Raw genomic sequence first — 12,197 nt, 5'->3', positions numbered from 1 at the left:
AGGCAGTGTTTCCCAACCCTGGTCCTCGAGTACCCCTAACAGTACACATTTTTGTTGTAGCCCTGGACAAACACACCTCATTCAGCTCATTGAGGGCTTGATGATTAGCTGACAAGTTTGAATCAGGTGTGCATGTCTGTACACATGTGTACTATTGGGGGTGCTCAAGGACCAAGGTTGGGATACACTGATTTAAGGTAAGCCTTGAGTTGTTGAACTCCTCTCTTGGAAGCCTCTGACTGCTTTGGTGATGGATTTTTTTTCATTTGTATAAAACCTACATTTAATCCCTCTTTAAAACCAAAAAAGGAGGCCATTTTAAGCAGGAAGCCGTAGAGGGTGTTAGGATGCCACTCAGTGTTTACTGAATTAATGTTCTTGTTATCGCGGTACAAGGGTTTGGTTTGAGAGACGGCTATAACACCCAGAACATTTTAGGAGTTAGTTCTTCCCCGTTACGATATTTGTGCCAATTCTATATGCCAACCTTCAGCCCTCAACATTTCTTAAAGTTTTGATATCTGTAGGGTGATTCAAGGACCACAGAACCTTGACCTCCCTCTATAACCTGAAATGTGTAACATTTAATACTAGTGAAATATCATTGCATCCATGTGAACCTGAACCAATAATAAAATGCCTCTGAGCAGCATTGCTCTTCAATCTCATATTGACCAAAAATTGAATTGAATACCAAACGGCTAGAAAAGAGGTGAACAAACCCAAAATATTTGCCTCAGCTGAAATAATAATGGCTTAACGATGTGTTCCCTTCTTTGTTATAAAGTGGGATTCCCTATTGCCCTCTCAAACTGGTGTGCTTTGCCCATGGTTTCTTTCTTAGATCTTTGCATATGCAGTCCTTAAATTATTTTAGTAGCATTTTAAGTCTCTCTATATCAGTGTTCCCCAACCCTGGTCCTCGAGTACTACTCATTCATTACTGCTGCACCGTTTGTTGTAGCGCGTGGAAATAGGAAAAACGCACATTTTATGGGTTATGAAAGTGTTGACAGTGCTGAGTAAGAACTGAAACATGAACTCAAAAAAAACAGCAGCTATTTGCTGTTTTCGTTGATAGTCACGGTTTTGAAATCTCACAGTATCAATTTTGCCGTAGCTTTCTTTGATACCTGCTACGTTACTGCAGACTCGGTCATCTGCAGTCTGATTGGCCAGCGGTGGCATATTGCACTTGAATTTCTCTCCAGGCCCACCAGGAAGGCACCTTCAGACACATGAAATGGCAACAGTTTGCCGACCCGGTGCGCCGGGCAGCTGAATTGGCTGCACTTACCACCAACAGCTTGAGACTCATTTAAAAAAATGGGAACACAAGGCTTTATCGTTGTTTTTTTACAGAAATGTTTGGCGATCGACTAGAAATGCATGGATATGGACAAGTCGACCGCGATCGGCCGGTTGGTGACCAGTGGTGGGTATTGTTATTTTAGTAACCCTAGCAACAATACTGTAGCCTAACCGTACCCTTTGTTCTGAGAGTTTGGGGTCCATTTAAATCACCTGACGTTAGATATGTCTCTTTATGTCAGTTTACCCAACTTCTAACGAGGGTCAAACTGACAAGTAAATATGTCTCTTGTGTTACCCATACTAGTTAACTTTTTTCACTCTACAAGTGTTACCAAAGTCTTAGACTCAGTGTAAAGAAAGCTACAGTGGAAAAATATATTTCTAGGTTCAGATGATCTATTAGCAGACCACATTAAGCAGATATTTTTGATAGACTTCAAATGATCCTTTGAAGTATTTCAAAAATATCTGCTTAATTGGGTTTGCTAAAAGATATTGTAACTTAGGTCTGAAAAGACATGGCATAATATAGTGTTTCCATGTACAATCAGTTTATTTTAGGATCATGACAAGTTTGTCTCTCCTTGTCTTTCCCATGTTTATTTTTTTATTTTATTTAACTAGGCAAGTCCGTTAAGAACACATTCTTATTTACAATGACGGCCTACCAAAAGGCAAAAGACCTCCTGTGGGGACGTGGGCTTAGATTTTAAAAAACAACATAATTATAGGACAAAACACACATCACGACAAGGTAGACAACACAACACTATATATAGAGACCTAAGATAACAACATTTCAAGGCAGCAACACATGGTAGCAGCACAAAACATTGTACAAACATTATTGGGCACAGATAACAGCACAAAGGGCAAGAAGGTAGAGACAACAATACATCTCCTAAAGCAGCCACAACTGTCAGTAAGAGTGTCCATGATTGAGTCTTTGAATGAAGAGATTGAGATAAAACTGTCCAGTTTGTGTGTTTGTTGCAGCTCGTTCCAATCGCTAGCTGCAGCGAACTGAAAAGACGAGCGACCCAGGGATGTGTGTGCTTTGGGGACCTTTAACAGAATGTGACTGGCAGAACGAGTGTTGTATGTGGAGGATGAGGGCTGCAGTAGATATCTCAGGTCGGGGAGGAGTGAGGAGTGTGATATATAAAAAATGTAAATAGGCATGAGGCCTAAGAGGGTCTTATAAATAAGCATCAACCAGTGGGTCTTGCGACGGGTATACAGAGATGACCAGTTCACAGAGGAGTATAGAGTGCAGTGATGTGTCCTATAAGGAGCATTGGTGGCAAATCTGATGGCCGAATGGTAAAGAGGCACCCTTGGCACCCTTACCTGCCGATCTATAAATGATGTCTCCGTAATCTAGCATGGGTAGGATGGTCATCTGAATCAGGGTTAGTTTGGCAGCTGGGGTGAAAGAGGAGCGATTACAATAGAGGAAACCACTAGATTTAACTTTAGCCTGCAGCTTTGATATGTGCTGAGAGAAGTACAGTGCACTGTTGAGCCATACTCCCAAGTACTGGTATGAGGTGACTACCTCAAGCTCTAAACCCTCAGAGGTAGTAATAAACACATATGGGGGAGAGGGGCTTTCTTCTTACCAAACCACATTACTTTTGTTTTGGACGTGTTCAGAACAAGTTTATGGATAGAGAAAGCTTGTTGGAAACTAAGAAAGCTTTGTTGTAGAGCATTTAACACAACATCTGGGGAGGGGCCTGCTGAGTATAAGACTGTATAATCTGCATGTAAATGGGAGAGCTTCCTACTGCCTGAGCTATGCTGATGTAAATTGAGAAGAGCGTGGGGCCTAGGATTGAGTCTTAGGGTACCCCCTTGGTGACAGACAGTGGCTGAGACAGCAGATTTTCTGACTTTATACACTGCACTCTTTGAGAGGGGTAGTTAGCGAACCAGGCCAAAGACCCCTCAGACACCAATACTGCTTAGCCAGCCCACAAGAATGGAATGGTCTACCGTATCAAAAGCTTTGGCCAAGTCAATAAAAATAGCAGCACAACTTTGCTTAGAATCAAGGGAAATGGTGACATCATTGAGGACCTTTAAGGTTGCAGTGACACATCCATAACCTGAATGGAAACCAGATTTCATACCAGAGAGAATACTGTAGACATCAAGGAAGTATGCATTGCATGCTAGATGTTTTCCACCTAGCAGTAGGAGAAAATCCCAAGTATACACTGTATTCGGGAAGCATTTAGACCCTTGACCTTTTCCACATTTCGTTATGTTTATTCTAAAATTGAATACATTTTAAATAAAATTGATTAAAACATTTTTCTTTTCTCATCAAACTACACGCAATACCACAAAATGGCAAGGCAAAAACAGATCTCATTTGCATAAGTATGGAGACCATTTACTCAGAACTTTGAAGCACCTTGGGCAGGGATTACTGCTCGAGTCTTCTTGGGTATAACGCTCTGACATGCACTGTCACCTGTGGGACCTTAAAAAGACAGGTGTGCCTTTCCGGTTCATGTCCAATCAAATGATGTACTCCAGTACTGGTGTACTCCAATCAAATTGTAGAAACAACTCAAGGATTATCAATGGAAACCGGATGCACCTGAGCTCAATTTTGAGTCTCATAGCAAAGGGTCTGAATACTGTAAATTAGGTATTTAAGTTTATTAAGTCTGTCATGGTGTATTGTGTCTAGATTGGTAAGGGAAAATAATTAATTTTAGAATAAGTCAAAAAGGGAATGGGTCTGAACACTGCCCGACTGCACTGTACATGCTCTTTGTGTACCTCTCTATAATACGGCTCTATACTTCCACAGTAGCAAACATAGACTGTCAATGACTCATGCAGGAACCTACAACATATTTGTCATCGTTAGTCATAAGTAGTGCACACTGGTTAAAAACAAATTACCAGTAAAGCACCATTACACCATCTCAAATCAAATGTATTTGTCACATACACATGTTTAGCAGATGTTAATGCAAGTGTAGCGAAATGCTTGTGCTTCTAGTTCCGACAATGCAGTAATAACCAACGAGTAATCTAACAATTCCAAAAACTACTACCTTATACACACAAGTGTAAAGGGATAAAGAATATGTACATAAAGATATATGAATGAGTGATGTTACAGAACGGCATAGACAAGATGGAGTAGATGGTATAGAGTACAGTATATACACATGAGATGATTAATGTAGGGTATGTATTTTTTATATCAATTTCCATTATTAAAGTGGCTGGAGTTGAGTCAGTGTGTTAGCAGCAGTCACTCAATGTTAGTGGTGGCTGTTTAACAGTCTGATGGCCTTGAGATAGAAGCTGGAGGGTACTATGGTGTTAAATGCTGAGCTGTAGTTGATGAACAGCATTCTCACATAGGTATTGCTCTTGTCCAGATGGGTTAGGGCAGTGTGGTTGCGATTGCGTCGTCTGTGGACCTATTTGGGCGGTAAACAAATTGGAGTGGGTCTAGGGTGTCAGGTAGGGTGGAAGTGATATGGTCCTTGACTAGTCTCTCAAAGCACTTCATGATGACGGAAGTGAGTGCTATGGGGCAGTAGTCGTTTAGCTCAGTTACCTTAGCTTTCTTGGGAACAGGGACAATGGTGGCCCTCTTGAAGCATGTGGGAACGGTAGACACGGATAAGGATTGATTGAATATGTCCGTAAACACACCAGCCAGCTGGTCTGCGCATGCTTTAACGCGGCTGGGGATGCCGTCTGGGCCTGCAGCCTTGCGAGGGTTAACACGTTTAAATGTTTTACTCACATCGGCTGCAGTGAAGAAGAGTCCCCAGGTTTTGGTAGCGGGCTGTGTCAGTGGCACTGTATTGTCCTCAAAGCGGGCGAAAAAGTTATTTAGTCTGTGACGACGGGGCTGGTTTTCTTTTTGTAATCCGTGATTGACTGTAGACCCTGCCACATACCTCTTTGAATTGCGACTCTACTTTGTCTCTATACTGACGATTAGCTTGTTTGATTGCCTTGCGGTGGGAATAGCTACACTGTTTGTATTCGGTCATGTTTCCGGTCACCTTGCCCTGGTTAAAAGCAGTGGTTCGCACTTTCAGTTTCACACGAATGCTGCCATCAATCCACGGTTTCTGGTTTGGGAATGTTTTAATCGTTGCTATGGGTACGACATCGTCAATGCACTTTCTAATGAACTCGCTCACCGAATCAGCGTATTCGTCAATGTTGTTGATGGAAGCAATGCGGAACATATCCCAATCCACATGATCGAAACAGTCTTAAAAGTGTGGAATCAAATTGGTCGGACCAGCGTTGAACAGACCTGAGTGCGGGAGCTTCTTGTATTAGTTTCTGTCTGTAGGCTGGGAGCAACAAAATGGAGTCGTGGTCAGCTTTTCCGAAAGGAGGGCGAGGGAGGGCCTTATATGCGTCGCGGAAGTTAGAATAACAATGATCTAGGGTTTTACCAGCCCTGGTTGCGCAATCGATATGCTGATACAATTCAGGGAGTCTTGTTTTCAGATTAGCCTTGTTAAAATCCCCAGCTACAATGAATGCAGCCTCAGGATATGTGGTTTCCAGTTTGCATAGAGTCAAATAAAGTGTGTTCAGGGCCATCGATGTGTCTGCTTGGGGGGGAATATATATGGCTGTGATTATAATCAAAGAGAATTCCCTTGGTAGATAATGCGGTCGACATTTGATTGTGAGGAATTCTAAGTAAGGTGAACATAAGGACTTGAGTTCCTGTATGTTGTTATGACCACACCACGTCTCGTTAATCATAAGGCATACCCCCCCGCCCCTCTTCTTACCAGAAAGATGGTTGTTTCTGTCGGCGCGATGCTTGAAGAAACCAGCTGTGTTTCTGTGAAGCAAAGAACGTTACAGTCTCTGATGTCTCTCTGGAATGCTACCCTTGCTCGGATTTCATCAACCTTGTTGTCAAGAGACTGGACATTGGCGAGTAGTATGCTAGGGAGTGGCGCGCGATGTGCCCGTCTCCGGAGCCTGACCAGAAGACTGCTTCGTTTGCCTCTTTTACGACGTTGTTGTTTTGGGTCGCCAGCTGGGATCCGATCCATTGTCCTCGGTGGAAGGCAGAACACAGAATCCGCTTTGGGAAAGTCATATTCCTGGTCGTAATGATGGGGAGTTGACGTTGCTCTTATATTCAGTAGTTCCTCCCGACTGTATGTAATGAAACCTAAGATTACCTGGGGTACCAATGTAAGAAATAACACGTAAAAAAAACTAAATACTGCATAGTTTCCTAGGAACGCGAAGCGAGGTGGCCATCTCTGTCGGCGCCGGAAGTATATATAATGTCCTTTTTGCATGGGAACCACATGCGGAGATCATCCTTTCACCCACATTGCATCTCTCAAAGACACGGCTGTTGGAACCAAAAATCTCACATTGGACTCATCAGACCAAAGGACAGATTTCCACCAGTTTAATGTCCATTGCTCGTGTTACTTGGCCCAAGCTAGTCTCTTCTTATTGGTGTCCTTTATTAGTGGTTTCTTTGCAGCAATTCAACAATGAAGGCCTGCTTCATGCGCTCTCCTCTGAACAGTTGCTGTGTGTGTTACTTGAACTCTGAAGCATTTGTTTGGGCTGCAATTTCTGAGGCTGGTAACTCGAATGAATTTATCCTCAGCAGCAGAGGTAACTCTGGGTCTTCCTTTCCTGTGGCGGTCATCATGAGAGCTAGTTTCATCATAGCTCTTGATGGTTTTTGGTACTGCACTTGAAGAACTTTCGAAGTTCTTAATTTTCTGGATTGACTGACCTTCATGTGTTAAAGTAATGATGGAATGTCTTATCTTTGCTTATTGGAGCTTTTCTTGCCATCATATGAACTTGGTCATTTACTAAATACGGCTATTTTTGTATACCACCTCTATCTTGTCACAACACAACTGATTGTCTCAAACGCATTAAGAAGGAAAGAAATTCCACAAATTAACTTTTAACAAGGCACACCTGTTAATTGAAATGCATTCCAGGTAACTACCTCATGAAAATGGTTGAGAGAATGGCAAGAGTGTGCAAAGCTGTCGGGTACGATCACGAATATCCTACCAACCGAACATCAAACTGTATAATATCCTATGTTTCACGGAATCGTGGCTGAATGACTACATGGATATTCAGCTAGTGGGATACACGCTGCACCGGCAAGCTAGAACAGCAAGACAAGGAGGGGGGGTCTATGCCATTTTTGTAAATAACAGCTGGTGCATGAAATCTAAGGAACTCCCTAGATTTTGCTCGCCTAAAGTAGAGTATATTGTGAAAAATTGCAGGCCACACTACTTGCTAGAGAGTTCTCAGCTATACTTTTCGTGGCTGTTTATTCACCTCCACAGACAGATGCTGGCACTAAGCCCGCACTCAGTCAGCTGTATAAGGAAATAAGCAAACAGGAAACCAATCACCCAGAGCCGGCACTCCTAGTTGCCGGAGAGTTTAATGCAGGGAAACTAAAATCAGTTCTACTATCAACATATTAAATGTGCAACCAGAGGGGATTTTTTTTTAGATCATCTGTACTCCACACACAGACATGTACATAGCTCCCTCCCCCTATTTGGTAAATCCAACCACAACTCTATCCTCCTGATTCCTGCTTACATGCAAAAATTTAAGCAGGAAGCACCAGTGACTCGGTCTATAAAAAAGTGGTCAGATGAAGCAGATGCTAAACTACAGGACTGTTTTGCTATCAGACTGGAACATGTTCCGGGGTTCTTCCGATGGCACTTAGGATTACACCACATCAGTCACTGGCTTTATCAATAAGTGCATCGAGGACGTCGTCCCCACAGTGACTGTACGTACATACCCCAACCAGAAGCCATGGATTACAGGCAACATTCACACTGAGCTAAAGGGTAGAGCTGCCGTTTTCAAGGTGCGGGACTCTAACCCGGAAGCTTACAAGAAGTCCTGCTATGCCCTGTGACGAACCATCAAACAGGCAAAGCACCAATACAGGGCTAAGATTGAATCATACTACATCAGCTCCGACGCTCATCTTATGTGGCAGGGCTTGCAAACTATTTCAGACTACAAAGGGAAGCACAGCCGCGAGCTGCCCAGTGACAGAAGCCTTCTAGATGAACTAAATCACTTCTATGCTCGCTTCGAGGCAAGCAACACTGAGGCATGCAGGAGAGCATCAGCTGTTCCGGACGACTGTGTAATCATGCTCTCCATAGCTGACGTGAGTAAGAACTTTAAACAGGGCAACATACACAAGGCTGCGGGGCCAGACGATTAACAGGACGTGTGCTGACCAACTGGCAGGTGTCTTCACTGACATTTTCAACATGTCCCTGTCTGAGTTTGTAATACCAACATGTTTCAAGCAGACCACCATAGTCCCTGTGCCCAAGAACACAAAGGCAACCTGCCTAAATGACTACAGACCCTTAGCACTCACGTCCGTAGCCATGAAGTGCTTTGAAAGGTTGGTATTTGACCAGATCAACACCATTATTCCAGAAAACCTAGACCCAGCTCCCCAGGGGTGTGTGCTCAGTCTCTTCCTGTACTCCCTGTTCATCCACGACTGCATGGCCAGGTACGACACCAACACCAAGTTTGCAGACCTCACAACAGTGGTAGGCCTGATCACCGACAACAACGAGACAGCCTATAGGGAGGAGGTCAGAGATCTGGCCGAGTGGTGCCAGAATAACAATCTATCCCTCAACGTAACCAAGACTAAGGAGATGATTGTGGACTACAGGAAAAGGAGAACCGAGCATGTCCCCATTCTCATCGATGGGGCTGTAGTGGAGCAGGTTGAGAGCTTCAAGATCCTTGGTGTCCACATCAACAACAAACTAGAATGGTCCAAACACACCAAGATAGTCATGAAGAGGGCACAACAAAGCCTATACCCCCCTCAGGAAACTAAAAAGATTTGGCATGGGTCCTGAGATCCTCAAAAGGTTCTACAGCTGCACCATCGAGAGCATCCTGACTGGTTGCATCACTGCCTGGTACGGCAATTGCTCGGGCCTCTGACCGCAAGGCACTACAGAGGCTAATACATCACTGGGGCTAAGCTGCCTGCTATCCAGGACCTCTACACCAGGCGGTGTCAGAGGAAGGCCCTGGAAATTGTCAATGACCCCAGCCACCCCAGTCATAGACTGTTCTCTCTACTACCGCATGGCAAGCGGTACCGGAGTGCCAAGTTTAGGACAAAAAGGCTTCTCAACAGTTTTTACCCCCAAGCCATAAGACTCCTGAACAGGTAATCAAATGGCTACCAGGACTATTTGCATTGTGTGCCCCCCCATCCCTTTTTTTTTACACTGCTGCTTCTCTCTGTTTATCACATGCATAGTCACTTTCCACACTAGCTTCTCTCTCTGCAAAAATGATTTCTAAGGCCCTCTGAGCAGAGAATATTTTTGCCATAATGATTTGTGGTAAGGAACATGCAAAGCTGTTTATCTGTTGTGTCCCTCCCCCGATTTGCACCTGGCTGGGGTCGAGTGTCGGAACAAAACTGAATTGTTTATGATGTATTGTAATAACATTGTGGAGGTTCCCGCAAGACATTGTGTAGTTTCACACTTAACAATGGGTAAAGAGTGTGAGAAAAGAGGGAGACAGGCAGGTTCTTGGTGCTATGATGAAACAGCAGGCCCAGAGTGAAACGGCAAACCTTTTTCTGTTGAATTTGTACTTGTTTTCACACACACACACACACACACACACACACACACATTTATTACCCTCGGGTCCAGTGGACCCAAACACCACATATGTAATATAGATGTGTAGGGGGGTGCACTCAATGAAAATGTGTTCTTGTACATGTTCTTCACTGAAAATGAACCAAGGCCAATGAGTCTCAGGTTGAAAGAATTATTAATTCTCATTTTAGTAAAGATTGTAAATCCAGCCTGTCACATCCGGCCTTGACTGGGAAGTCCCATAGGGCGGTGCACAATTTGCCCAGCGTCGTCCAGGGTAGGCTGTCATTGTAAAAAATGATTTATTCTTAAATGACTTGCCTAGTAAAATAAAAAAATGGGTTCCACGAACACCTCAAGGGTTAAGCTTGCCTAATTGGAGGGGCTGAATACTTCGGCAACAAATATTGTAGTTTATTTATTTATTTTTTATTTTTATTATTCCTCTTAAAGGGGAAATTTCCAAATGTTTCTACTTCATATTCATCTCCAGCGCCACCGGTCAACATATGTGAAAATGATGCGCTTCTATGTTTTGTAGTGAGGAATATGAGGGTTTCCAGTGATGAGTACATCATGTGATTTTAACCAATTATGAGTAGGCATTGCAAAATATAGAAACACACCATTTTCACGTGTTGGTCTGGGGATGATGCTGGATAATAATATGAAGTAGATCATTTTTTAAATGTTTAAAATAAATAGTTTTATTTTTCCATTTTTGTTAGAGTATTTTGTGTAAATTTACCATTTTTATTTATTTTATTAAATCATTTTATTCCCATTTGTGGAGAAATCTAAGGAATACTTTTGCAAGGCACTGTAATACTATGTTGATGATGCAACAGTTGAATGCCTTATTTAACCTTTTATGTTCAAAAATACACACTGTAGCATTGATAGAACGCTAATTTCTAATACTACTGCCCAAATGCATTACTTTTCTTAATTGTAATCCTATTTGATCTTAGTGTACAACATTTAACAGCTGTTTATTCTTGTCTTTGCAGTGTTAAGTTTCTAGCATCGGCCTTTTCTGTGAAGACATACTGAGTCACTTAATCAGAAATTATCGGAGGGAGCCACTTTACCAAGACGTGTGACACAGATGGACAGTTAAAAGGAGGATCTTTGGTGTGACGAGCAATACCGGAGGGGAATCAAGATGAACATTAGGTTGGATCTTTATGCTGTTACCAAAGCAGCCTCTTGGCAACTCCGACCACCCTTTTGAAGACTGTCCGACAGATCACAATAACTGACAGAGCATTGCAGAGAAAAGGACTCCTACTGCAACATTCCAGAAGACGTTATATTGCGACGCTCAACCATCTCATACAGTAACGAATAATCGACTGCCGTGCTGATCTACTGAGTAACTTAGAGAATCCATGAATTATCACTCACCTATACACGAGGGAGCAGGTCTAACTGACTTTGTAGCATCTCTGCTAACACTGTAGCATTTGTTGGTAGGGAAACTATTGTCATCAACAGTTTGAACAGAGTGATGTGAAAATACGCACCGAATCTCAACTTTACATGCCTTTTTCCTATTGTGTTACTTACCTTTACAAGAAACTATTGTACATGAAAGACAAAGACAGGTTCCACCTCAAAAGTTTATTTGTAAAATGTGTAACATCAACTAAACCGGTTAAATGAACAGAGAACTGAATTTAGACATGTCTGTTCTCCCACCTCATGAGTTCATGACTTGTGGAGTTAAAGGCTTGAATGATAACCAATCTCTATGTATTCCATTCAATCTGGAACAATGATCCCAGGACACCAACATATGTACTTATTACACTATGATACAGTGCATACTGTATGTCGATGACAATACCAAATGGATGTAGCATCAACCGAGAATATATATATATATATATATATATATACACACAAAAGTATGTGGACTCCCCTTCAAATTAGTGGATTCGGCTATATCAGCTACACCTGTTGCCAACAGGGGTATAAAATAAAGCACACAGCCATGCTATAGACATCTCTATAGACATCTCTATAGACATTGGCAGTAGAAGGGCCTTACTGAGGAACTGTGACATTCAACGTGGCACCATCATAGGATGTGATCTTACCAACATGTCAGTTTGTCAAATGCCCTGCTAGAGCTACCCTGGTCCACTATAAGTGCTGTTGTTGTGAAGTGGA

General features: G+C 42.6%; 1 protein-coding gene across 1 annotated transcript in view; it reads left to right on the top strand.

Annotated features, from left to right (window-relative positions):
* The window catches only part of LOC112224085 (potassium voltage-gated channel subfamily C member 1-like), a gene marked incomplete at its 5' end in the record, with an annotated part of 46,353 nt that extends 34,464 nt beyond the window's left edge, over positions 1 to 11,889 (top strand). Inside the window, one exon of the mRNA XM_024387383.2 lies at positions 11,033 to 11,889. Within this exon, the coding sequence (XP_024243151.1) occupies positions 11,033 to 11,046 (14 nt within the window). The remainder of the gene's footprint in view (positions 1 to 11,032) is intronic.
* Between the last annotated feature and the right edge of the window lie 308 nt (positions 11,890 to 12,197).

The sequence above is a fragment of the Oncorhynchus tshawytscha genome, linkage group LG25, assembly GCF_018296145.1.
Source record: "Oncorhynchus tshawytscha isolate Ot180627B linkage group LG25, Otsh_v2.0, whole genome shotgun sequence".
NCBI lineage: Eukaryota > Metazoa > Chordata > Actinopteri > Salmoniformes > Salmonidae > Oncorhynchus > Oncorhynchus tshawytscha.
This window is presented reverse-complemented; position numbering and strand designations above follow the sequence as displayed.